This window comes from Yarrowia lipolytica, chromosome 1F (genome assembly GCF_001761485.1).
Source record: "Yarrowia lipolytica chromosome 1F, complete sequence".
Lineage (NCBI taxonomy): Eukaryota > Fungi > Ascomycota > Dipodascomycetes > Dipodascales > Yarrowia > Yarrowia lipolytica.
The window spans coordinates 3,128,846-3,154,540 of NC_090775.1; the positions used below are offsets into that span (position 1 = coordinate 3,128,846).

Below are 25,695 nucleotides of genomic sequence, written 5' to 3' on the forward strand. Positions count from 1 at the left end.
TCAATGTAGCGCCTGTGGCGTACTTGTCCTCGCACTATGAGTACCTACCGGTGCGAGTACGAGTTCAATAATCGTCTCGACAGCGCCCAAGCTGTACAAGATCAAACAGCAACCCAGAAGAGCAAGGAAGACATGACAAGGTGATGCTTGAGCCATGTACGGGGAAGACAAAGCCGTAAAGAGTGGAATACAGATAGAAGTAGTAAATGCTGTCTCTTCAGATTATTTGGGAAAGAGATAATATTATAACTGAATTTACTCGAATTTCTGTGAACAATTCATTTTAATTACACCATTATTCCCCCTTTATAGACATGCAACCTTATTTCAACACCAAACGCGTCTTAATTAATGCCTAGTAATACATCACCTCACACGACGCACTCATGACATGAGCCAGAACGAAAATGGGGACAAGGAAACACCATCTGAGACGACAGAGTATCATGTGAACTCGACCAATCTGTTTGACAAGGGGAATACTCCATTCAGACGGAGTTTGGGGACAAACAGCATTACTGGGACAAACAGCAGTCCAACAAGACAGAACGCGAAAAATCCAAACAATTCGACTAAATTATTGAAAATTACGAAAGTGACAAAAATCGATGCGGAGAGTAAAGGAGAAGACGGTACAACCTCACTTAGCGTGAATGTGGGTGCCCATGAAGCAGATCAGACTGCAGGATCATCGTTGAACGTGGAGGAGATATCTAACGAGATTCCTTCCTTCTCAGCCTCCCTGGCCATGTTTGAGAAGGAGTGGAACTCCATTATCGACAAGTACTCTAACGTAGAGGACCAGGGCGATGTGGTGGACCTGGCAAGTGGCTCCATCGTTAAGAACAATGGACATTTGGAGCTGCTGGAAGATGAGGAGGAGACGATATGGGATTGCATGTTCCCGATACACAAAGAGGGAGAGGGGAAAGGTGACGAGGCAGCTGTTTCAGGACCACCAACTCCGTCGCTATTGCAACAAATGGGAGAGTTTCAGAGCGATTCTGAAGACGAGGTGGAGGAGAAGGAGGAGAACACCACCAAGAAGAGACGAATCAGTTTGTGGGATGTTTAGCGGAGACTTCTCAACCTCTTGAACAATACACGGACATACAATGCTCGTACTATACTCACGAAAATATTACCTACTTTTCCACATAGACTATTTCATTCTAATCATATTTATTGAACCGAATCCACTGGGTGACAACTGAGAACAATAACATCTCTCAACACCCGCTAAATATAACATCGGTAACCCCGGCTTACTGCAAAGGCCACTTCTCGCAGTTGTACTCACAATTGTACGCCCAGTATGGTTAGCCCGGTGCATACGACTATTCCAGGTACATACGAGGGGAGCCGTTTCAGAACAGAAGTACAGCATCTATATTTGGAGGGGTTGAGTGGGTGGGGCGTCTGTTGCCACTAGTACAGGTACTTGTAACTAAAGTGGTGGCATTGAGCTTCCTAGCAATAGCACCCGTCATGTCGAGTGCCGCAACAGTGGCACTGATATACCGCGACATCTGCTATCATGCTATCCACCACACACGAACAAGGACAAGTACACAGTAGAATTGTAAAAATCCAGGAACTCCGTCAGCCTTGTGTTTCATTTTGAGAGGAGGTAGTTAATTATAGGAATACGAATCGGGAGAAAGAGACTTGTAACAGTGGTTATTAGGCGGAAAACGTATTTGGGGGGATGTCTATACAGTACATACGTACCAATGAAGACACCCAGTTCACTTGAAACGCATGTAGCACATTCTTCGACTTCACGGGTAGCAGTAACACTCGTCTACAAGGCGTCTTTAGAAGCCAGCTCCACCACCTCTGAGAGTAGCTACGAAGCAGCTGGAGTACATACGTACAAGCGACTTGTAGGTTACAACGGTCTATCGGAAAAAACAACATGGATTCCACTGTACGTAGCTGATACTGTACTTGTAGTGTAGCGCTACAAAGTGGTCGGGATTTGAAATATGCTGTTTGTTCACATCCCCTGCTACGATACTTGTACTGCACATACTGTAGATCGGTCACCCTATTCAGCCATACCATACTTGTATGTAGACCAGAATACTACCCCGTATATCGAACGGAAACGACGACCCCCACTCTGGCCTCTCACATCGCAGATCATCCCAATGTCAAAGCAAGTGTATCCTTGTATCGTACATGCTACAGTACCTCCGATCGGTTATTATTGCCAAAGCACGCAGAATACCTACTTGTAGGTCTGGACATGCCGATCGTTCCGGTTTGAGATTCCGAAATCGTTGCTGCTGGCTGCAGAGGGCATATAGATGAAGAGTTCGTGCGCACACCCGCCTGTAAAGGGTTTCATTTCGTGTTTGGGTGCATTCACTCGTGGGAAAAGGACGCAAAGGGCACCTACTTAGCCGTTTCTCCCGCTCTGGGCACTTCTCAAATAGTGTCACACCTGTCCCTTTTTGGTAACAGCGCTGTACAGTCAGATAATGACAAGGTTACGTTGGGCCTTGTTTCATTTTTCAGCGCTTGGACGTGTGACTATCGTCTGATAGTGCGATATTATTTGTATCAGCTTTCGCAGCCGCCAGAACAGCAAGAAAGTGGAAAAAAACAGTCGTTCATTTTTTTGCCTCCAATTTTAGACCCTCTAATCTTCATCCCTAAATACCTCATTTAAATGTCACAAGCGTTCATTTTTCGATATGTCCACCCTCTATGTCGATAACCCCTTCGCTCCCAATTAGGTTGCAGCCTATCCCGATCCGGCCAAATAATTATGCGGGTGCCCTGAAAGGGGATGCGGGTTTCTAAGACCCAAAACCAACAAGGGAAAGGAAGAATGTATACTGTAGTGGAGAAAATGGCCACTTGACGTCGTCACAATGACACACCACTAGTGTTCAAATAAAATACTACCCTACACAGCCTTCAAATAGTGCCGCTACAGCCCCTAGTTTCAGGTGGCGGAAGATATCCGCACATTCGCTCGCCAATCGCGCATTTGCGCATGGGTCATTAATCTCACATGAAGGGTTCATCGCTTTTTCTCGTCACGTATGTACTCCTGATTCATTTCCACCATGTGTGACACCATGCTGTCAAGTACAAACCCTATTTACAAGATGTAACAGATGTGCCTGGCTATCAACTCTATTTGTAACGCGTAACGCGAAACAATTGGATTGTTATGCTGTCTACCTGCGTAGGGCTGGCAGGGGTCCAGACCCGACCGTATGGTGGGCAGCCCCAAAACGACGCACAAAACTCAGCAACACGAACGTAACGTCGTTGTGTCCTACACTAAATAGCTTTATGTTTACCGACTCTTGAGTTGCGATTGTGCTAGTTTAACCTACCGTGCAGGTAAGACCTTTGCCACTGAGAGATATATCAGGTGAGCGGTGGGCAGGTGATTTTTGACTTCATAAATCTTCGTTAATCGAATAAATTCAGAAAAAAATCAGGGGAAATCAGGAACCCTTAGAAACTACATCATCCTGGGAGTCTGTGACAGTGGTTTGAATTTGACTGTTTCATAGCCAGCCTCCCTCTACAGACTGGTCAGCGATCATCGAACAAAGGGGAATTTCGAATTCAGAAAGATAAATAACAGCGTAAGCAGTTGCCCGTTGAACAGGCAATAAATAGATCCCGGCGCGCCAGCGCTACCAGGCCTTCTTGTAGTAATCCTCCCACATCTTCACGTGGACTTCAATCACGTTTCGATCCAGATCCGGGTACATGTTGTACAGATGGTCTACCATCTGGTCGATGGACCGGCACAGATGGTGCGTTCTGACGTGCACCTGGGCGACCTTGTCGTGTTGGTCAGACCACTTGACTGCCATGTTTTTTCGAGTAAAAAGATGTTCTTGAAAGTGTGTGGTGATTACCAAGAGGTTGATGCAAAATGCAAGTGGCGAGAAATGCGGTGGACGGTGTTGCTGGCACAAAGGAGTGGGTACCAGGTAACAGAGAGGGGCAGGTGATGGTGGTTGTTGCGTGTGCGTGGTGGTTGGAGGGTGTGAGAGAACTGGGCGTTACACAAATGGGTCACAGACTGAGTATATATATACTGACGTTTGTCATGTGGGGCTTAACCTCAGGGGGAGAAGTTTATTCGGGTTCTCAAAAAATATTGGCGTGCAGAAGGCGCTTTGTTTGTGAGTGGACCGGACCTACAGACACACAAGCAGGCACAGATGTGGGCTGAAACGTGAGATAGAAAGAAACAAGTGTGCTCTAACCTGCAACGAGAAAAAAATAGCCAGTCGAAATATCTGCTCCTGTTTCAGTTTCAGAGGATGGGGTTGCGTGGTTGGCTGGGGATTGGTGTGCAGCTGCTGGACCAGTGTTTCTTTCCGATCACTACTACAAATACAGTAGCTCTGTCTGCCGTTTCTTGATACTGTGCTCAGACCACCGGAGCTGTCTGTTCCGTTTTTCAATTCTGCTCGTCCTCTCAATTTTTTCTCTTTTCTCTTCCGCCACGCTTCACTTGTTCCATGCATGTGTGCCTGTCTGTCAGTGTTTTGGCTTTTAAGCTCGCCTGCAAGGTTGACTTTGGAATCCGTCTGCACCTGGGACTCTCAGACTTTAGGGGGTCGATTTGTGTCAGATTGTGGAGGAGCTAAACCACAAAGACCGGCGGTGAAATAATAACCGGCTGTAAAGGCCCCAAAATAATAAAGGGATGTTACGTGACGCGTGTCCCGACGATGAAGATGAAACCTCCTACAAGTAGTAGTCATAGTGATAAGGGTCAGATCAACTACACAAGTGGACTGTCACTTTATGCACTACTGTAGGAGACACAGGACCAGTCGAAAGCTCTTGGGATCCATTGGCCCCATTGTATACCGCACGCGAATTCCAGATGTGTGACATTCAGATGTCGTATCGTAGATGTTGTAGCTACAGTACTCGAACTGTGCAATTGGACAGTATGGAACAATTGTTAGAATATATTAAATAATGTTGCGTTTTGTGTGTGTTTGTAGATGTTTTGTAGTTGGGTGTGGATCACATCACACCCTTCCAATACTTGACTCTCTTGAGCACGAAGGAAAACTCGTGGCCGGGCAGATGGGGCATCAGAGTCACCGCAGAGGTTTCGCACGTCTCCCCAATGTTGAGCTCCACGTAGTTTGCCACAATCTGATCTTGTTCGTATCCCCAGGCCATGTTGCTTGACGACTTGTGTGTACCGACTGTGTAGTTGACGACTTGTCTGTGAGACTTGGGTGGGTGTGGTTGAAGGGTTGTCTTTGATCGCCCGACTTGTGTCTGATGGTGGATCAGTTACATCCCGACCTATATAAATACACACATACCGCTTGTGGCTGGCCAATGCTGATACAGCCCTGGTTTGGGTTTTACCACACTCCTAACAACCACCCCCCCAGTTTGAATAATATAATATCGCTTTTTAGCATTTTGAAGCCAGTGGAATCCTGTTCGAATTCTGAGCGCCCCGGAAATGGAATAGACCGGGTAAGTACGTCTTCCAGGGACTTCTCCTCAAAAGAAGCGTTTTCAAACGCCCGGAAACGGAAATCTAACTGAGGATCTCACTACAAGTAGATGCGTTTTATCCGCTCGTAGGCCGCCTAAGGGCTCCGTTAGCTTGAAAATACATCTCCGTCGATCAGACCAAAAAAAAACAGGGCCACAGTATTTTGACTTTGCACATTCGTGTTTCTGAGTGATAGACAGTCAACCAACTTAGGGGTTGGCTGTTTTACTTCTCAGGGGTAAGGTGATTGACATTGTGACTGATTGATTGTGATTGTGGTTGTGATTGTGAAATAATTGTACAGCACGTACTTGTGTCAGCCGCTCCCACTCATATGTACAAGTGTACCCAGGTATCGATATGTAAGGGAACTCCTTCCATTATTCTCACTAACAAATAATGGAAGGAACATGCATGGTAGGAGTCGAGGTTAGCGTACGCACGGAAAATACTGTGCCATCTCCGGGTCTCCAACCAAAACCACCACCAAAACAGGGCCCTATCGTTGGATAGTGGTGTAATCCTGAGACTACAATGTAGGGTGAAGTTTACCCGGTCGCAGGAATGCGGAGTAAAGTGATTTTACTGGCCACACAGACCAGCTAGAAAAATATAGAAAAAATAAATGTGCCGATAATGATCTCACAAACTCATTAAACCCTTTTTTATCTCATAAACTGTAGAATTTCTGATTCTGAGGGTCTCTCCATCCTCTCGCACTGTATGCATCTTGACCCAAGGTGTGCTGATAATATAAACACTTATTATTCGGCTAGTTTGGGGCCAGTTTAAACAGGGAAACTCTCAATATGTTGACCATCCTCCAATAGAGACAGCGCTAAAATATATGATGTCCCAGATCATTCCAACCCCCTTAAACAGCTACATTTTCACCCTATACCCAGATACAAAACAGGTCAAATAAAGTTGCTGCACGATTGAAAAAAATTACTGTCCGCCACCAGAATAGAGTTTCGAGATAACCTATATAAGCATGGGCACACCCACACCCAGTTCTTTTCTGTAAGTGACGTATTCCATAGGATCATTTCTATAGGACATGTCTCTCATGACTTCTTAAAAGAAGCCACTTATTCAAACTTGGTTGATGAGATAGAACCTGCAAACCCCAGAGTGAGAACACATTTGTTTGATTGTTTGTCCTTGTGACTCAGTCATCTTATTATTCCCGGCGCGCAAGCGTTCAAGGAGCGATGATCTTGTCCCTTTGTTTGAGCCTCTCTGGAGGAGTGACTTCGGGTGGGTTTGTATGGCAGTCTGACAAGTTTCCAGAGGCTTCTCTTGGTTATTAGATAGATGAATCGTGACTATTTGTACGTGTATGCAACATTGGATCGTAGAGTGAATGAACAGTGTGAACATGTACCATAAGATACTTCTACTACTGTACTCTCGTGCATGGGAGAGTAGGAGCTGGAGCGATAGCAAAGAGATCAATTGGAGATTGGAGTCTTCTAAGTGATGTATGTCCTCTCTCTGGAGCCACATATACTATTCTTGTACTACAGTACATTCCAGCACTCGTACAACAGTGATCTACCTTGTAGCTCTCGTATCTCCAAAGTGTGTTCTAACATCAGACTGAAGCAAACTATGGGTTGGAGAATGAACTGGGGATGTAAGGGCAAAAAAAGGGAAAGCCTCAGCTTGACGCTTGGTAAAAGAATTGCAGCACCCCAGGATTCTCGTTATGGTTCCCCACTACAATACTAACTGGGCTCTCTGGTGCTTGACTATGGCTGATCGGAACGGGAAGCCGTATTTTTCACCAGGATATGGCCGCAACTGGTTTCAAGGATGGTCAAAGTGGATTGGACACGCTGATTAAGTCACGTGAGTCCAAAAAAAAAAGTCCATAAAAAAAGTCCCGATGAAAATTCCCTACAATTAGGGTGAAATTTGAAATGTTCTACTTCAATGCCTTTTATGAGTTCCGGCGTGGTTGTGTATACATCTCGACATCCTAAATACAGTAACATCATCATAGAGAAATACTAAACTGTGCGGTAACAGCTCGGATCGTGGCTTCTAATTAACCACTTGTAAATTTTCTACATCACACATCTACCAGTAGTATACAATCAATTTGCGCTATTGCAACTAATAAATAATGTTCGTTGTTCCTACTCGTACAAGCACGACTACTTCTTGTAGCCTCTCTTGGCCTCATCAGACAGCCGCATACTCTCCTTGATGTTGAAACCTCCCGTCAGCAGCTGTTGAATCTGCTCCAGATCCATGCCGGAAGTCTCGGGATACAGGAAGAAGACAAACACTTCTCCGAGAGCACAGAGACCGGCGTAGAAGGAAAATGTTCCAGTGGGGGTGATATTTTCCAACATGGTCAGGAAAGTGGAGGACACAATGAGCGATCCTGCCCAGTTGGTGGCAGTGGCCATGCCAGTTCCAACACCTCGGACGGAGATGGGGAACAGCTCCGACTGCTGCCATGGCACATTACCGATACCAGTGGCGTAGAAGGCGACGTAGACGAGCTGAGCAACGAGGACCACGTATGCCCATCCGGAAATGTGTTCCTTATCGAGCTCATGGTTGGGGTTCTTTTCCTTCTGCTTGTCAAGGAAGTGGAAAGCAATGGCGTTGACAACGAGTCCCAGAGACATGCCCCAGATGGTTCCCAGGAGAATTCGGCGTCGTCCAATACGGTCAATGACCATAAAGGCGACAATGGTGAAGACAAAGTTCGTTCCAGCAACGATGATGGAGACGGCTGTGGCGTTATCAAAGCCCACCACCTCAAAAATGGTAGCAGAAAAGTACATGAGCGAGTTGAAACCACAAAACTGCTGGATTCCCTGCAGTCCACAAGCAATTATGAGGGCTCGCAAGTTGCTGGGTACGCAATAAAGTTCCTTCATAGTGTTTCGAGCTCGCGCCATAGTGGACAGGCCGGACTCCTTGTATGCGTTGTGGAGCATGAGTTCGTGGAGCTTTCGGTCGAGAAGGTTGTCGTCATCGGTGGCATATGTCTTGGCCAGCACCTTCTTGGCCTCAGCAATCTTATTCTTTCGAACAAGATATCGAGGAGTCTCGGGCATGAACACAAAGATGACCATTTGCACAAAGGCAGGCACCATAGACAGACCAACTAGAATTCTCCATCCTTGGTGCACGTGGGCCATGCCAGCACCAATTCCGTAGGCCACAAGCTGTCCTCCGGTGATAGCCAGGACGTTGAGAACGACAAGACGACCTCGGATTCGAGTGGGGGCCAGCTCGGAAATGTACAGAGGAGCACATAGAGATGCAATACCCACGCCCCATCCCATGACGAATCGGCCTCCGATCATGGTCCACACGGCGTGAGCTCCACACTGAATGGCAGCTCCAACCAGAAACAGAATATTGGCAAAGGTGATAACCCACTTTCGGCCAAAGAAGTCGCACATGGCTCCGGCAATAACTCCTCCAAGGAGAGCTCCCAGGGACGTGGAAGCAGTAATCAGCTCCTTATCTCCGTTGGAAAGGGCACGTCCAAGATCCTCCTTGATGACCACCAGAGCTCCAGAAACATAGCCCGTGTCGTATCCAAACAGGAATCCGGAAATGGAGGCCAGGGCAACCAGCACAAACACAAACGGCGAGATTTTCTCGGCTTCTAGGTTGCCTTCCGAAATGGAACCAGTGGTCTCGTCCTGAGTACTAGTACTGGTCAGGCCTCTCATGATATGGGTCCCTTCATCGGCACTGCTTCCAGACGACGACTCAGAGGTCGTGATCTGGCGGTTTTTGTCCAGCGACATTAGTTCGATCGAAGTCAATGTTGTTGGTTGGTGTCAATGAGACGTGTAAGGTGTATACTCGAAGTACAATTTACAAGTATCTGTGTACAAAGCTAACTAAGCACCGACGCTAACCGAAAAGTCAATGTTGCACTAGAGATTTACTTGGTGTATGACGATGTAGGTGGGGGTCACCTGACTCAAAATGAAGCTGGTCACGTGATGAACCATGTGGAGTTGTCTTTCCCCCCCTAATCGTGAGTAATATCCTTGCCAAAGCGCTCTACGCAAAACAATTCTAGTTTGCTATCCACACGGCATTTTGGATTTTACAGTTAACCCGCTGTAAACGAGAAAAAAAAATTAATTAAGGTCAAGATTTCGACACCAGAAAAGTTTTTGTGACCCCCAAATTATCCGCCCTCCTCAAAGGAAGAGTGCACAAACCCTACTTTATGGGAGTCTCGATAGCGGGAGGAATGATGTTAAGAGGAATGGGAACATCAATTATTTTCTGGTTTTTTTTAACAATTTTATACGATTTGTTGGAGTTTTTTTTTGTCTCCTTGTTTAGCTCACGATTTATCCTCCGTAGCCGTTCCGTCCCGTTCCACCCGCCGCTTATTACTTGGGACGCCGTAGCTCCTCCAATACAGTACGATCCGTACATACAGGCCGCAGCTGCTGGACTGAATGCTGCTCGCGTGCATTGTGATGACTTGTTTTATGTTGATTGGATGTCAGAGGGAGATCCGCGTTAACATTGATCCGTTTGTCCGAGTAGGCTCACAGTAGTGACAACTGTAGAGACGACTGTCTCGGAACTATAATCTGCTTGACCATCTTAGAATAAACCACCACCATACCCTGTCAAACAAGTCTCAGGGCTGCATTTCTGTCTCAGCCCCGTCATGCCAAGAGGCAACGCGAGTGGAGTGAGAGTCACGCTATCTATGATGCAGTATCTGCCTGGAGGTGGATCGCGTTTGCTTGTATTTGCACTTGGTAGGTTGTGCGGTTTGATGGAAGCAGACCACGTTGTCTTACAGTAAATGGTTTCAGCTCTAAACACGTCTGAGTCGATCCTCCTAAAAGTGCGGTGGCTGGCCATCCTTGACTCTGAAGATAGATATACACAACCTTTCACAGATGATGAATTCCTACGCAAATGCCTCTGTTCTGTCACTACAGTAGCTTCTTGGATCCGTGAAAGGAATTTACCAATGGATCATCTTGGACTACGGCATGTACTCATACAGTAACTCACACTGGTACATCAAGAAATCAAGAACCCATCAAATTCTTACAATTGTAGTACTTGCAACTCCTGCAACTATGTACCCGTATCTCGACTAAAATGTCCTATACACTATATACTGATATTACAAATCATACAACCGCTTGGCAGCCCCTTCGGCAGTAATGTCTCGCTGCGGCATTCCCAGCATCTCGAATCCGACCTGGAACTTCTTGACGGAGGCAGATCGCAGAAGAGGAGGGTAGAACAGGAGCCGAAGATGCTCGTAGGGACAGTTCTCAACGTCCACAAATGATTGATGAATACCCATTGAGTAGGGGAAAGAGGTGTTGAAGAGCTTGTCGTACTTTTTTGTGATCACCGAGATGGCGTCGGCAAGATGCTGGACTTGTTCCTTGGTCAGCTTTTTGATGGAAGAAACCCGTTCCTTGGACACAATCATGGTCTCAAAAGGCCAGACGGCCCAGTAAGGAACCACCACGAGAAACGAGGCATTCTGGTAGACGATTCGTTCGTTTTTGGACATTTCCAAGTTGACGTAATCGACCAGAAGATCACGGTTCTTTTCGTCCTTGTATTTCTTCAATGAATCAAACTCCATCTGGGGCTCTTCAGGAACAATACTGGTGTTCCAGACCTGGCCATGGGCATGAGGGTTGGAGCAGCCCATGGTAGCTCCCTTGTTTTCAAAAATCAGCGAGTACTTGATTCCTCGACTCTGAGCCTCTGTGTACATTTTCTGCCAGGTCTCAATCACCTTTTCGATCTGCTCAACAGTCATTGTAGCAAGAGTCACATTGTGTTTGGGCGAAAAGCAAATAACCTGACAGTATCCGAACACATCTTCTTTTCGCAGAAGGTCCAGGTCGAGAGCAGTAGACTCTGTGTGCTCCTTTTGGGCCTCCTCAACGACCTTCTCCACTTCCGCAGTTTTCTCAAAAACAGCACTGAAGTCGTTCTCAAACACGAAAGTGTCCTTGTAGTCCGGGTTCATCTCCCCGTTGATTCGAGCATTTCGAGGACACAGATAGCACTTGTCGTCGTACTCGGGCTTCGTGTCCTTGGTGGGCTCTTCTTGCTGTCCCTGCCAAGGTCGCTTAGCTCGATGAGGTGACACCAGCACCCATGATTGTCGCAGCGGGTTGTATCGTCTGTGAGGAATGTCGGATGCCACAAGAGTCATATCGTGAGTTTTGTAGCGGATCGTAAACACGTGGATCAACACTTGGGGGAGAGAGATGCAAAAGATGGGCTAAAGCAGATCGGGAAAAAGCTGGGGTTTATCCGGAGCGGAGGTATAATCGGCTTTGAGTTCTGTATTAAACTTCAATAAGATGGGGTGAAGGTAAGGGACTAGAGTTGCAATATTGAGGGTGACAGGGGGTTTTTATGGGTGTTTTTGTGAGTTGAGGATGTTTAAAGTCTATATATTTGTTGATTTCCAATTTCCAATTTCTTTTTTGGACTAGTTTTGGGCTACTCTCGGCCTACTTACGGCGCGATGGTGTTTCAACATCATTTTTAATTTAATAGTCCACTGGGGGAGCTTCGCATTACAGTAAATATTAGTCATCTACAGTACCATTAGAAACGGCTGTTTATAGCTAATATATCAGTTTCTTTCATTGTGTGACTATTCTTCATCTTCTTCAATACCTGCACTTTTGTGTATCGTATAGCTACAGTATTTTTTGTACTGTAAGAGGAGTGGCTCAAATGCTCGTCCACCCTGATTTTCTGCTCTGCTTGACATCCAAAGAGAATGTTGAGGCGAATAACGCTTAACGCTTCTTAACGCTTCTTTGCGTTTCTAAAAAAACATGTTACTGTAGTACAGCATGCTTCATATGATCACATGACTAGCAAATAATAAATTCATTATCTTTCAGTGCTGATTAATCTAAATATCCCCCTTTTTACTACGGTTCATCTCGCGTAAGCAATTTACAGTAGATTGGTGGTTTATTGTTAGGGGACTGTACAAGTATTCCAAGTAGGAGTACAAGTACATACAAATACGAGAACAATTTCTACAGTACTTGCTGGATAAAAGTGAGAAGTAAGATGGTTTTAATGTGGCAGTGTTGTGCATTTTATTACTTGGTTGAAGATGCTAAGTCATTTTACATACCACAATAGCTCCGGACAAGTTGGTCGTACTACCCCTACAACACGACGCACAATCTTCTTACAGGACCATGCATAAAAGTTATCCAGTTACTCATCACACGATCTCTTTACCTTACAAACTTGTGCAACATGGCCAAAAGAACTGCTAAACCAACAGCGAAATCAGCAAAAATCACAGCCTTTCCTTGGCCCAAGTCTCTGCTCGACAATGACCCCTCCAAGTCGTACAAGGTCCACACTGAGACGATACTCAAGGACCAGATTTACGTGATCCATGGGTTTCTACCCGCCAAAGTCTGCAATGATCTGGTTCAAACCATTGTTAAGACGGACGCCGACGACACACACACTTTTAAGATGGAGACGACACCGCTGACGAAACGAAAAGATTATGCTGCTCGGGTCAACGATCGAGGGGCAGTGGAAGATACAGGGATCTGCAACTACCTCTGGCACCAGCTGGAGCCCATTATCGAGTCTGATCCGGAGCTGTCAGAGTTCAAATCGGCCTTTGGACTCAACCCCAACATTCGAATGTACAGATACACCCCTGGGCAGTTCTTTGATCAGCATTACGACGAGGCGGTAAGATGCAAGGTGGGATCGACTGTCTGTACTACACGATGGACGTTGCTACTGTACTTGTCAGAATGCCAGGGAGGTCAGACTATGTTCTACGAGGATGGAGGGAAGTCGTACGAGGTCCAGCCCACTAATGGCAGTGTACTGCTGCATAAGCATGGAGAGGACTGCCTGTTGCATGAAGGACGAGAGGTGACGGCGGGTGAGAAGTGGATTCTCAGATCGGACATTGCTTGGAAGAATTAGCGAGCAATATCGAAGCAATTTGACTGACGATGGTGAGCCATGGCAAAAGAGACTCTGACAGATAGTAATCAGGATAACTGAGACTACAGAGACACAGGGCTTGGAGTGTTCTGGCGGCAGTGGAAGTGCCTGTGGTAGAGTCAGAAAATCTACGACCACTCCGGCACTTATATAGCATCTTGAGCACAAGCTGGGGGGTACAGTCCTTAGATGATAAGTGATACACTCCGGATCACCTCCTCCCCTATAGGACTGATAGACGACGTATTGTATGGACGTGGGAAAAGTTACGGTCTTCACTTGTTGAAGTATGTAGTGCACGACAGCAGTGAACACAGGACTGACAGGACTGCCTCTTGGTTTCTTTACTAAAGTGGATTTCATACTTAACCTTTTGTCAAGTATAATAGTCAACGTTGTTAGCTTCGTGGACATGAGCCGAATGAATAACTACTGCGGTCAGCAGTTTCGGTTCTTCCCCTTTGCCATTCTTGTAAGTATGTACCACATCTTCTCATTATCTCAAAACTTCCATGTCACAGTACATACTGTACTCTTTAACAAGTACAGTACAGAAGCTAAAATACCCTTTTAGATTACTCAGAGCAATGCCATAAATATCCTTCCAATAGCGGCTATGGTCCACGATTACTCGATTTGAAAAAATGAATCTGCTAAACAGCTCAGCACATCCAAGGTGTGCTCTTCATATTTCTCTCACCTGGTCACATGATCGCCCCACCGCCTTACTCTCGTCCATACAGTCTATCTTGCTCCCAACTCTATTGCTCCAAAACGGGGGTGCGCATGTCATCATGCATGAAGAGTACTTCTTCCTGCCGCTGAGATAATGGTGTCATATAACCACCTACTCATTTGCCACACACCACACAAAACACAGACCCACCTCACGCACAATGTCACACAACCAGCAGGCCGCACAGCCATCGTCGTCACGCACACAGGTGATTGAACGGGAGGCGTCTCCAGGTGTTCTGACCGTACGAGGAGCCGCCGAAGACGAAGACTCCAACGTTCGATTTACAGAGGAAGTCGTGGACAACGAACACATGGACAAGAAGAAGTCGAAAATCTGTTGCATCTACCACCCGCCGGCCGAGTTTGGCGAGTCGTCCGAGGAAGAATCGTGTGGCTCTGACGATTCTGGACCCGAATCCGATGAGGGAGATATTCCTAATGCCCGAAAACCCAAGAAGAAGAACAAGGGCAAGTGCGGAGGACACAGAGACCCTTCTCCCAATGCGTACGAGCGAAAGCCACGACCCAAGAAGAACTAATCGTTACAACAATATGCATTTTTACACCAACAAACACGATAACCGCGCTACTTTTGTACAGACATATGTACCTACAACACTGTAAGATAGGAATTGTTTTTTTGATGATTTAAGAAAGAAGGAACCAAGTAATTGTGGTAGCTCTGTATCTTTTAAGTAGACTGTACGTTCTACTCATACTGCTCTGTACATTTCTTGTACTGTACTGTAGAGATCTCTTGGGTACAGTACAAGCTTACTAACACAAGTCGGGATGTGAAATAAGGTTTTTGATCTCTCCATGCCTTTACCTGGAAATCAAACTAGACCAACAACATCATCGCAGAATGTCGAGACTGACCAACACAGAGGTGAGTACGATTTTAGAGGACGATTAAGGGATTGCTCTTGATTGCTCTTGAACCAGGAGGGCTTTGGGCTGATCCAATCGGCTAGAACTTGTGACACAAACCCATGAATGAAACGATCAGAGGCCATCAATATCTCACTACCCACAGCTAACACAGTTCATCTCGTCGCTCAAGGACGCTTTCGACGGCATTTCCAAGAAGGAGAAGAAGCACTCCCTTTATTTCACACAAAAAAGACTCAGTCCCGCCAACGTGGAGCCCGAAGAGCCTTCAAAGGAGTACCCTCTACTGATCCGAGTGGCTTACACCACTGGAGGAAAGAAGACCAAGCTGACCACCGAGGTGGACCCTTCTAATCTCGACGAGTTCTGGAAACAGTACACGGACGTAATGAAAGCCGGCATGGCTCTCAAGAAGAAGGACAAGAAGCGAAAGCGAAAGTAGTCGTGAGACAGAACGATTGCGGAAGAGACGGAAAAATGAATGTATTTAATGGTATTTTTGGATGACACACAACATGGGATGGTGAGAGATCGATTGGTGTGCCTGTGGTACAGGTGTTTCTATTGTTGTACCAAGTCTTGCAGAGGATGCGTGTAGTATGTTGCCTCCTTGGTAGATGTATGATGAACGTCACCCCAGAGTTACAATAGTTCCAGTCGTGAGAGGTTCCAAAGGGTTATCTTAAGACTGTATCGTACCGTAGTGTTATGTTTTCCTAGTACACTCGGGTTACTGGTTGGACCTTCGATTAGACACGAGAGAATTGTATCGTAGCACATTTGACCTCAGGATAAGACACTTGTATCACTAAATGGCGTTCTACGAAACTTTTCGATGAAGTTCATGTGCTAGAAAAGTGTGTCGTGTTTCTTAGAAACACCTGTCCTTTCTTCACAGTGATAGCATGTACTGTAATTCGCATTGTACGGTTTGCGGTTTAATACTGGTACGCTCGTACTCATACATACATCGCTACTGACCAGATCCTACTTGGCGATCAGGCGTAATTGTTGCTGTTGGTACAAGTATTCGAGGACGTAGCTCGTCGGATGCTCCGAAGATGACTTTTCCTATGACATACTGTTTTTGTAACCACCTCCACTGTGTACTCTATCAAGATAAATCTCCACTGTACGAATTTAAGGGACAATCAGCTCGCTATAATTTCCTGTTTTTTTCTGCATATTTTTGTTGAAAGCTCTGAGAAAATCCAGTCGTTTATACTTACAGTACTGAGACTAACAATGACTGAGCAACGGAATAACGCGCTGTGCTGTGACCGAGAGTCTGATCTTTTGCCTGCTTCCTTATTGTGATATTCAAGCCCACCTTATCAGCAGCCACTGTCATACGGATTACATTCACGCCTAATATTTAGACCCCTTTGCACAGATTGAACCACTGATAAATACTGTAACTTCTGGCTTCTAACAAGTCACTCAAGCCACTCAATCTTCATGTTCCGACATTTACCGGGCATTCTAAGTCTTAGTCATGATTGTGTAGTATGTATTGCGCGTTCGGATGATTCTATAACCAGTTTGAATTTTTTCCCAATACACCTGATTATTTTCCCATGACTTCTCCCTTATTTGTAATTTCACCGATTTCATTCAAATATTTCCAGCTTTCCGATTAAATCCACCTGCTTGTGGTCAACCCACACATGGAAGTTCTCCCAACCACTCCCACACACGATAAGATGTATATGCCCCCAGCCATGGTGGACATGCACAGGAAGAATGCAGTCAAGTTGAACCATGCCCACCCTTGATACAGGATATTGTAAGATATTCAGAGGGGAGAAAATTATATCGAGATGTTGAGAAACACCTCATAAATCCATCAAATTATTTATCTCATCTCTACCACCTCGCAGGCCAACCCCACCCTTCTTCTTGTGCACCTGCCCCATCGGAATCCGTCTTAACTTAGCTTGCTTGGCATGTACCTGAAGTTAAAAGTGTTATCGTGAGTGGACAATTTCATAGAATTCATTCTCTCTACTACACTGCCAGTAACAGAGTCAGGAGTACACAGATTCCTAGCGTGTGCTATTCGACCCTAACAGAGCACATTTCCTCAACTTCACGAGCCTTGCATCTCACTAGACCGCTACGACCGCTTTTAAAACACCACAAAACTACCAAATCAATATCACCCCCACCAGGACAGAGATCCTCTCTACCAGTACAAACACTTCCCGTACGTACTCGCCGTCCACAACCATACCTAACTCAACCAGCCCGGCAACGCTAGAGTTGCAACCCACCGAAAGGCACCCTTCTCCCGAGAAATCGTCCCGGTTATACCGCCTCAGCATGGACTCCAGAAAACTGGCGCTTCTGTGCTCGTTCCTGGTGGCCTCAGGCTGCGGAACCATGTATGTGTACTCGGCCTATGCTCCTCAATTGGCCACTCGATTACACTTCAACGCGTCAGAGTCGCAGATCATCGGTCTTTGCGGCACCGTCGGAGTATCGCTTCTGGGTATCGCAGCAGGAATCATTATTGACAAATACGGAACCACCACTCCGATTGTGTTGGGTGGCGTGTTTCTGATGCTCGGATATTCTCTCATTACTTTGTGCTACATCAAGTCCATTGAAAGTGTGCTTCTATGTGCCCTGGCACTCATGGCCGCAGGTTTCGGCTCAGGAATGTCCTTTGTGGCCAGTATCAAGGTGTGTGCGTTGAACTATCCCGAAAACAGAGGAACCGCAAGTTCGATCCCGCTAGCGGCTTTTGGACTCTCAGCCTTCTTGTTCTCCACTATAGCAGGTATCTTCTTCCCTGGTAACACTCAGGGCTTCTTGATACTACTGACAGTACTCACCTCGTCGCTCTCACTGGTTCTGGTGCCCTTTGTGCGAGTCATTCCGGCTGTTTCACACGCGGAAGATGAAGCTCTGCTTGACGACGGATGCTCATCTTCCTCCTGTGAAAGTGTAGACATCTATGGAGTCTCATTGTTCAAAAGCATCGACTTCTGGAAACATTTTCTCATCATCGGATGTATCGCTGGGTGTGGCCAGATGTACATCTACGGCTGTGGATACGTCATTCGAGCCCTTGTGGGTCCCGACGTCGAAACTTCAGGGGTCCAGTCGTTCCATGTCGCTATGATTTCTTTGCTAAGTTTCTGTGGACGCCTTCTCTCAGGATCTATTTCCGATGTGCTTACCCGCTACCAATACTCTCGTCTGTGGATGATCTTCATCTCTCTGGCTCTTGGTCTAGTAGGAAGCTTTCTGGCTACTGTTGTCACTGAAATCTCTTTTCTGTGGATGGTGTCGTTGTCCTTTGGTCTTTCCTACGGCTTCTGTTACGGAGTCTACCCTACTATCATTGCCGAGATGTTTGGAATGACGTACTTTTCGCAAAACTGGGGTTATTCCGGTTCTTCGGCGGTGTTTTCGGCGTACTTTTTCACCACCACCTTTGGAAAGGTGTTTGACTCGCATTCCAAGGGCGACGTTTGCTATGAGGGCGTCAACTGTTATAAGTCGGCTTTCAATATGGCCTTCTACGTCTTTGCTGTGTTTGTCGTCATGATCTTGTACATGATCCACAACAACTACCAGAAGTTCAAACAGTGAAGAGGAGCTATTATAAGAATAGTATAGATATATATAGAATAGATGTGATGACATATATTATAAGGTGAAGATGACACTTTCATCATAGGTTTTGTTCTAGACGGCCATTTTTGTCAGCAAAGACATGAGACTAGACATGGCCGTTTCTGGGTCGCTTGGAAACGAGTCGTAATCGTCGTTTCTTCTTCGCCCATCGTCATCCATCTCCAACCTCGCCTGGAGACGCATGCGAGCCTCTTTACGAATGGTACGCATGTCCAGATTGCTACTGGGCCATCTGATGACGACATCGAGGAAGTGGCTGGTGAGCGCCTGGACCTGCTGGGCCTTGAGAAGCTGGGTTTGTAGCGTCTCCATTTTGTCTTCAAATGCGGAAAGCTGCTCGCACGTGAGATGGCCGTTGGATTCGCGTGTCGTGTGTGTGAGTTCTTGTCCCAAGGCGTCGACTCTGATCCGGGTCAGTCGAATTGTGTCAACAGCGTGTTCTCTCATGAGCACTAGATTGACCACCACTTCGTGGAGTGACGTCCTGTTGGAAGGGGTGTCTGTTTCAGACGGTATCGCAGGAACATTGGACTTCATCACGGGGATATCACAGCAACTTGTATGGCGTTTGGAATGTTGGTGCAATCGGAGGACTGGTATCGAATAATTGTGTGCCAATGGTATCGAATAGTATGGATCAGGTAATTCAGATGATGTGTGCATCAACAATAAAAAGATATGTGTCGCTGGTGTAAAGGCTCGGTCAGTGGCTACGTTGATGCTGTATCAGTGTCAGCATGGACGTTGAGCGTGGTATGGATGTTGTAGTGTCAAGCAAGTGAAACTGAAGCAGAACTGCCTGTCTGGGATATGAGGCGTATCTTCGGTCTGTGTAGGACTAGGCATGAAGGCAAAGCCAAGTGGATGTAAGGGCAAATGAAAGGTGCTTTATTTAAAGTGTCTTGTCTACCGTAGTATGTGACGTCCTGACTGTGGAGTTGATAGTGGTACACGCTACACCGAAGATAGAAGTATGAAACTGGTCGATCACTCAGAAGAATTCACGTCTTCTCTGTCTGGCTTACGTCAATCAGCTTCAGATGCAATTTTGTAATGACCTATATATAGGGATGCTGATGTGTTGGAATCGAGTTGTGGATACTCAGTCATGATTGTCCTAAAACAGTTGTCTACGGCTTTTGAGTCGCACAGTTGATGGTGTTCTCATGGTGACTGTGAAGCCACACTGGTTGTGTAACTGTGTGGCTGTCTTGTTAGGAGTTCGATACCGTTGGTGTGAGTTGTACTGGCTGTGAGAACTGATCCAGCACCTGTCACTAGCAACTCACTTCCGCACTGCTGTCGTGTCGTATCTATTGAGTAAAGCCAGGAATGGGGCTCTCATCGGGGTGGGGAAAGCCCTTGTCGTCTTCGGCAGCGTCGGAAAAGATATCTTCGTCTTCTGCACTGCTGGTTCCACTTCCATTCACGCCAAGAGCCGTGGTGGAGCCGCCACTTGGCCCTTCTTCCTTGATGGCGTTTTCGATCGACAGGAGCGTGTGTTCAAACGACTCGATTCGCGTCCCGAGCTCGCCTTCCATCACTGCCAGCTTCTTCTGGAGTTCTTCCAGCTGGCTCTGCAGCTCGATACCAATCTCCATAGGGGTCACAAATTCGGCCTTTTCGGCCTCTGTGGGTAGAAGAGGTGTCATTGGAGCCATGGGTGCCACCAGTTTGTCGTGGCTGTCGTTGGTTGTCATTTTAATGTCGTTTGGTGCGTCGTAGGAGGTTGGTTTCACACTGCTGGATGACGTGCAGGAGGTGCAGGTCTGAACCTTGTCGTGTAGAAGACCTGTAGTGATGTTAGAGGTATCCTATGTGGAGAAATACAAGAGTTATGGGAGGATTCCGAGGAGTACAAGTTGTTCTAATTTGTCTCTTTTTTTAGTCAATTCATGTCTTTCAGCTTTTAAGTAGGATGGTGGAATCCTTTCTGAACTGTGCTGTATACAGTGAGGCCATACAATTGCCTGAACGATATGCCTGAAAAGATACTTGTATCGTATTCGCACAGTGCTACAACTACAGACGCATGATTACAGAGTATAGCACCGGTATATATACGAAACTGTACTTGTGGACATATTTACTCTTTTAATAATCCTCAGGGTGGATCTTTTGACTCGTCTCTCTTCTTACCAGTCCTGCTACCCTCACTCTCACAGTTTGAAACATCTACACACTTCATTATATACTAATTACCGCCGCTCAGGAGGTTGTTGTCCTTCGCAAACTTCATCACTCTTCGTAGGATCTTACTTCTTAGTCTCCAGTTTGATACCCATTCGGCTCATGACGTACTCCTGAGCACCCACACCAATGGTCAGACCAAGACCCTCCTCGATCCAGTCAACCACCCAGTCCCGAGTATCGACACCCTTCTCAGCATGAGGGTTCTCCTTCTCGTCGAGCCATTGGGCCCACTGGGAGGGGAATGCCTGAGAATTGATGGTGGTTCCGAAATCGTGGTCAGGGTCAGCCACTCGAACGGCAAACTGGAACTTGTTTTCGTCCACAAACGGCTGGATGGACACAAAGATGGAGGACACTCGGATAGTGGGCTCCTCTTCGGGGATTGAAACCTCAGGGTCATCTTCGGGAGACGGCTCGGGCTTGGCGTCCTTTTTGGTGTACTCTTCCAGAGTGGCCATGGCGAGCTTTTCAGCCTGCTGGGCGGTTCCCACAAAGGTGTTGAGGTCCCGGGTAACGGAGGCGTCTGATCCTCGTCGGTGACGCTCCTTACCCTTCTGCACCACCAGCTTGAGCTCTCCTCCGCCCTCCACCTGCTGCATCACCTTGGAAAAGACATTGTAGACAATTGTATCGATGGCGGGGTAGCCGACGAGGTCGTGGAACACATGGATCTTGAGCTGCTCGTGTCGCGAAATGGGAGGAGCAATGGTGTCCAGAACGGTCGAGAATAACGACTGTTTCTTGAGCATCTCGGTGAGCCCAGCCACAGTGATGGCAGGCTTGCTTTCGCCCCGCTCGGCGGCCTCAACCTCCTGGTTGGTAAGCTCCTGCAGCTCCTTGACCTTGGCTTCGGCCTGCTTGACTGCCGCAGATGCCGTGTCCCAAATGCCATCCTTGTTTCTATTCCACCAGGACAGAGCAGCTCCAATGGCGGCTCCGGCATCCACGGGGGCAGCAGAAGCAGCGTGGTCGACGTCAGAGTCGTCAGCAGTCTCCTTCTTAACAGGCTCTTCCTCCTTGACGCTCTTGACGGCATCCTCAATGCTCATGTTGCCACTCTGGACCTCGCTCTTCACCATCTCGATGCCAGCCTTGGTGGCGGGAGTCGCCTTGGGGTTCTTGGCCAGTGAATCGAGGAACCCAAGGATATCATCGTCGTCCTTGGCATCAGTCTTCTTGTCAGCAGCCTTGGAAGAGTCTGTGGAAGTCTCCTTCTTGTCGCTCTTGGAGGTCTTGCTAGTCTTGTCGCTCTTGGCCTCGGACTCTAGAGAGTCCAGCATGGACAGGACGTCGTCTGTCGTCTGTTTCTTGTCGGTCATTGTGTCAGATGTGCTTGTTGTGTAGTGGTGTGCTGTGTTAAACACCTTGTCATGCGTGTCCCCCAATCCTCCAAAGGTTATCGCCATGTCCAGGGCAATGCATGGGTGGGAGTTATCTGACGCGTTTTATAGAGATTTTGAGTGAGGGAAAAACTGACTAAAATAATAGTTTCGAATAGTTGAGTTGCTTCGTGTAGCTTTCATTTGTTTTTCGACAGTTATATCACTTTTAATACCCCCATCATGGCTTGCCCTACAAATCTGCACATGCTTTTACAGGTGCTGCTTGTGATGGCGAAACACGTGCGTATGTAGCAAGTGCACCACTAGTGGTGAACGGCTAGCATTGATCCGAATGGACTGAAAGTAGCTGTTCGATCCTCAGCATTATATGAATGTCATTTTCTGCACACCGAGACTACTGTATGTACTTGTACAGCTGGTGCGTTCGCCACTTGGTAAACTAGCATGGCTAAAATGGTACAATACGAAATAAAATATAAAATAGGGTGCACTTGATACAGTAACAGGTAATAACCGAGGATTGTAGCAAGTACTCGTATTTTTGCATCTACAAGTCCCGAATACATCGTCAATGTTTATATATGACTATGGTTCAGACCATGTAAGCCAAGTGGGATGTGTAAGGAAAAAAAAGAAATAAACCATATCGCGCCCAAGAGAGCTACTTGTACTTGCAAACCCCTAGCCGTCTCTGGGGCTACAAATGAACTGAGTATCATGGTACAAGTAGACTGGTAGAAGCAGACAGGTATAGCTCCTATGAGCTGGGTAAAGAACATGTTGATCTGAGTACATACTACAGCAGCACCATACTCTACCCGTGTGTAACTTGAGTTGCCGTCAGAGGTATGAAGGAATGACCATGGAATCCTTCAAAACCACCCTTCCAGACCTCTTCCTAGATTCGGTCGACTGACAGACTGGTAGAGTCAAAATGTCCTTAAAACATGGCAGAGATCATCGGAATGAAGACATTAATCAAGCTATCTGTGTTGGTGACTGGACGGAAATATATTAATGGAAGTTGCTTTCTTTTTGAACTCGTACTGTTCATAGATATGTAGCTACGGGTACAGTACTTGTACTCGTAGTGTACTTGCACTTATAGTCGTAATTTGATTGAGTACCATGAAGCTTTCAAGACAGAAGTATAGGTATGACCTCCACTCCTGAGATCCAATATCCATAACAATTCAAACAGATTAAAACTCGTTTTCACCTGTTATAATCTAATGTTTGTTGTGTCTGTTGCTGTCTGTCTCAACTGTCTGTGCAAACCAGGCTCTTTTTGTTTGTTCCTACACATACTTGTACACCAGACTCACTGATGAGGATTTTCAAAGTCTTGAAATGACCATTCGGAGCGTCATACAGTCTGAAACAGCTATTATGATATTCCAGTCTCCGAAATCTGTTTGTGCGTTTATTCATACAGTGAGAGATAAACAAGATCTCAGACACATCACCCACTTACAAGTTCTAAGAATACAATCGCTCTCTCATAACCAATAAATTCTCTACAAACGTCTCCAAATTTTGTGCAATAATACATTTTTTTCCTTTATACCTTTGTTACGTGGTATGCGCTTAGTAGAAGGTAGAAGGTCGCTTGGAAGCAAAGATGTTTCGGCTCTTCTGGACTCGGTGGGGCAGAGGGAACTTGAGATCGGGGGCAAGCAGCTGCTTGACGTACTGTCGCTTGACGTCCTCCTCGGACTCGAGCTCAACGACCTTGAGGACGTGGATAGATCGGAATCGAGATCGGTGTCGGGCAGCCATGTCCTGGTAGAGCATCTCAACGGCGTTGGTTCGAGAAACGTCTCGGTACTCCTTGTACATGTTGTGAGTGCCGGATCGGGAATCGTATCGGATCCAGATGCCGAAGTTCTTGACCTTAGTGGGGGTCTTCTCGGAGATCTTGTTGATGGCAACAATCTCACCGGTGGACTTCTTGACCTTCTTGAGCTGGGTCAGGAAGTACCAGAATCGAGACTTGGCGACAACCTCGTTGGGGGCGAAAATTCGCATTCGGTAGAGCTTCTGCTCGGGAGCAGCCTCGGTAGGCAGCTTTCGGCCAATAACCTGGTATTCGTTGAGTCGACCCACTGAGTTAGTATTGTATTGAGGATACCCTTGTCTGGTCGTGCGGAGACAACATTATCCAACCCATTATAATGACATCCTCCATGTCTCGATAATCACATTGGTCATGTCGCTTCCATTATTCCACCCTCATTATTCACAGTGTCGTCGTTCCGTACTCACTTTTTTTGTGATGCTGTCGAAAGTAGAAAGTAACAGACCTTGTACAACAGCAGGTATGAGTGAAAAAAACCCAAATCGGGAATGCACGTGATGTTGAGGGGGTTTCCTAAATCAGAAAGCAGTCACAAAGTAGGGTAACCGTTGGGAGGAAGTAGTAAGGTTTGGGTGATTGGTGGATGGGCAAGGAAATAATGAAATCATTGGTTTGGTATATCGTTGATGAGGGCGGAACAATATCTACATGTTTTCATTTCAGTTTCTTTCTCGTTTTATTCCAAGTTTAGCTATTTGCTTTTATAAGTTTCTGTTACGATTACTTATCGTACCTTACTGTACTCCCACCTGTACTCCCACTTGGTGCTGTCTGTAAACCAATACTGCAACTACTTTGAGTAAAGTCACGTGAACAGAAAGAGTGAATATAACTCCAGTCGCATGAGCCGTAATTAACAGTGAAGAAGCCTTTTTGTGTTTCTGATCAATAGGTTTGTTTTTGCGTTGTTCTTAATTCTTAATACTACTTGTAGTTGTTTGAGACGTCTCTTCAGACGACAGACCCACAAGTATTCGAACCGGTTCAGTACTCGTACTGGTAGCTAATTAGACGTACCCTTCACCTCACGTGTCAGACATATACAAGTTAATTCTGCTGTCTGAAGTTGGTGTGATACTTTGATAGGAACTTCAGTAACGTCTAAATCGATGTCTATAATACAAAGTACCTCAATTCTTGTTGCTCGTCTCAACACGTTTGGTCCCCCTTGATACCACGGCGCAGTGCATGGATTACGTGCATACATCCCACCACCGTGTGTGTGGATGTCGAGGTTTATAGCTTTTCCAGCAACTAAAACCCGAAATCAAAAAGCGTTTGTGGGAGCTGTCTGGACAATGGATTGATTTCCTTGCTAATCTCAGTTGCGACGCGCCAGTGGGTGTGGCTGCTTGGCCCTCACCTTTGCTGTGATCGGGTTGCGGGATTGCTTGGATATCCAATAATCAACCTAAAGGCGGTATTATCTAATTAGTTCCAGATGCAAGCACTAGTGCGCTGTATAGCAAGCGAGCGATTTGGAAAGAGAACGCTTCTGCTATTACTACGTA

General features: G+C 46.4%; 11 protein-coding genes, 2 non-coding genes and 1 pseudogene across 13 annotated transcripts; 6 read left to right on the top strand and 8 right to left on the bottom strand.

The window, feature by feature from the left end:
* Positions 1–391: 391 nt before the first annotated feature.
* Positions 392–1,075, top strand: YALI1_F31292g (uncharacterized protein; the record flags this gene model as incomplete). Its single annotated transcript, XM_505805.3, has 1 exon — positions 392–1,075. One exon carries the CDS (start codon positions 392–394, stop codon positions 1,073–1,075), a length of 684 nt encoding a protein of 227 aa, XP_505805.3.
* A 5,459-nt stretch (positions 1,076–6,534) lies between these two features.
* On the top strand, positions 6,535–6,802 carry YALI1_F31353r. The gene has a single exon (XR_011031488.1). It is a non-coding gene; the product is annotated as a YALI1_F31353p (small nucleolar RNA).
* A 236-nt stretch (positions 6,803–7,038) lies between these two features.
* YALI1_F31359g (Compare to YALI0F23881g, Misc non-coding, no similarity possibly noncoding) lies at positions 7,039–7,113 on the bottom strand (annotated as a pseudogene).
* An 86-nt stretch (positions 7,114–7,199) lies between these two features.
* On the bottom strand, positions 7,200–7,323 carry YALI1_F31361r. The gene has a single exon (XR_002432171.3). It is a non-coding gene; the product is annotated as a 5S ribosomal RNA (ribosomal RNA).
* Positions 7,324–7,677: 354 nt separating this feature from the next.
* Positions 7,678–9,300, bottom strand: YALI1_F31381g (uncharacterized protein; the record flags this gene model as incomplete). The annotated part of the gene is made up of 1 exon (XM_505807.3): positions 7,678–9,300. One exon carries the CDS (start codon positions 9,298–9,300, stop codon positions 7,678–7,680), a length of 1,623 nt encoding a protein of 540 aa, XP_505807.1.
* Positions 9,301–10,661: 1,361 nt separating this feature from the next.
* Positions 10,662–11,720, bottom strand: YALI1_F31405g (uncharacterized protein; the record flags this gene model as incomplete). The annotated part of the gene is made up of 1 exon (XM_505809.3): positions 10,662–11,720. The coding sequence occupies one exon, from the start codon at positions 11,718–11,720 to the stop codon at positions 10,662–10,664; it is 1,059 nt and encodes a 352-aa protein (XP_505809.1).
* A 1,076-nt stretch (positions 11,721–12,796) lies between these two features.
* Positions 12,797–13,495, top strand: YALI1_F31416g (uncharacterized protein; the record flags this gene model as incomplete). Its single annotated transcript, XM_505810.1, has 1 exon — positions 12,797–13,495. One exon carries the CDS (start codon positions 12,797–12,799, stop codon positions 13,493–13,495), a length of 699 nt encoding a protein of 232 aa, XP_505810.1.
* Positions 13,496–14,412: 917 nt separating this feature from the next.
* Positions 14,413–14,793, top strand: YALI1_F31432g (uncharacterized protein; the record flags this gene model as incomplete). Its single annotated transcript, XM_505811.3, has 1 exon — positions 14,413–14,793. The coding sequence occupies one exon, from the start codon at positions 14,413–14,415 to the stop codon at positions 14,791–14,793; it is 381 nt and encodes a 126-aa protein (XP_505811.1).
* Positions 14,794–15,119: 326 nt separating this feature from the next.
* Positions 15,120–15,587, top strand: YALI1_F31439g (uncharacterized protein; the record flags this gene model as incomplete). The annotated part of the gene is made up of 2 exons (XM_505812.3): positions 15,120–15,143; positions 15,300–15,587. 2 exons carry the CDS (start codon positions 15,120–15,122, stop codon positions 15,585–15,587), a joined length of 312 nt encoding a protein of 103 aa, XP_505812.1.
* A 1,880-nt stretch (positions 15,588–17,467) lies between these two features.
* Positions 17,468–18,745, top strand: YALI1_F31463g (uncharacterized protein; the record flags this gene model as incomplete). Its single annotated transcript, XM_505813.3, has 1 exon — positions 17,468–18,745. One exon carries the CDS (start codon positions 17,468–17,470, stop codon positions 18,743–18,745), a length of 1,278 nt encoding a protein of 425 aa, XP_505813.1.
* Positions 18,746–18,841: 96 nt separating this feature from the next.
* On the bottom strand, positions 18,842–19,453 carry YALI1_F31482g (uncharacterized protein; the record flags this gene model as incomplete). Its single annotated transcript, XM_505814.3, has 1 exon — positions 18,842–19,453. The coding sequence occupies one exon, from the start codon at positions 19,451–19,453 to the stop codon at positions 18,842–18,844; it is 612 nt and encodes a 203-aa protein (XP_505814.3).
* Positions 19,454–20,103: 650 nt separating this feature from the next.
* On the bottom strand, positions 20,104–20,490 carry YALI1_F31493g (uncharacterized protein; the record flags this gene model as incomplete). Its single annotated transcript, XM_505815.3, has 1 exon — positions 20,104–20,490. One exon carries the CDS (start codon positions 20,488–20,490, stop codon positions 20,104–20,106), a length of 387 nt encoding a protein of 128 aa, XP_505815.3.
* Positions 20,491–21,045: 555 nt separating this feature from the next.
* On the bottom strand, positions 21,046–22,389 carry YALI1_F31512g (uncharacterized protein; the record flags this gene model as incomplete). The annotated part of the gene is made up of 1 exon (XM_505816.3): positions 21,046–22,389. The coding sequence occupies one exon, from the start codon at positions 22,387–22,389 to the stop codon at positions 21,046–21,048; it is 1,344 nt and encodes a 447-aa protein (XP_505816.2).
* Positions 22,390–23,913: 1,524 nt separating this feature from the next.
* Positions 23,914–24,354, bottom strand: YALI1_F31531g (60S ribosomal protein eL20; the record flags this gene model as incomplete). Its single annotated transcript, XM_505817.3, has 1 exon — positions 23,914–24,354. The coding sequence occupies one exon, from the start codon at positions 24,352–24,354 to the stop codon at positions 23,914–23,916; it is 441 nt and encodes a 146-aa protein (XP_505817.2).
* Positions 24,355–25,695: the final 1,341 nt, after the last annotated feature.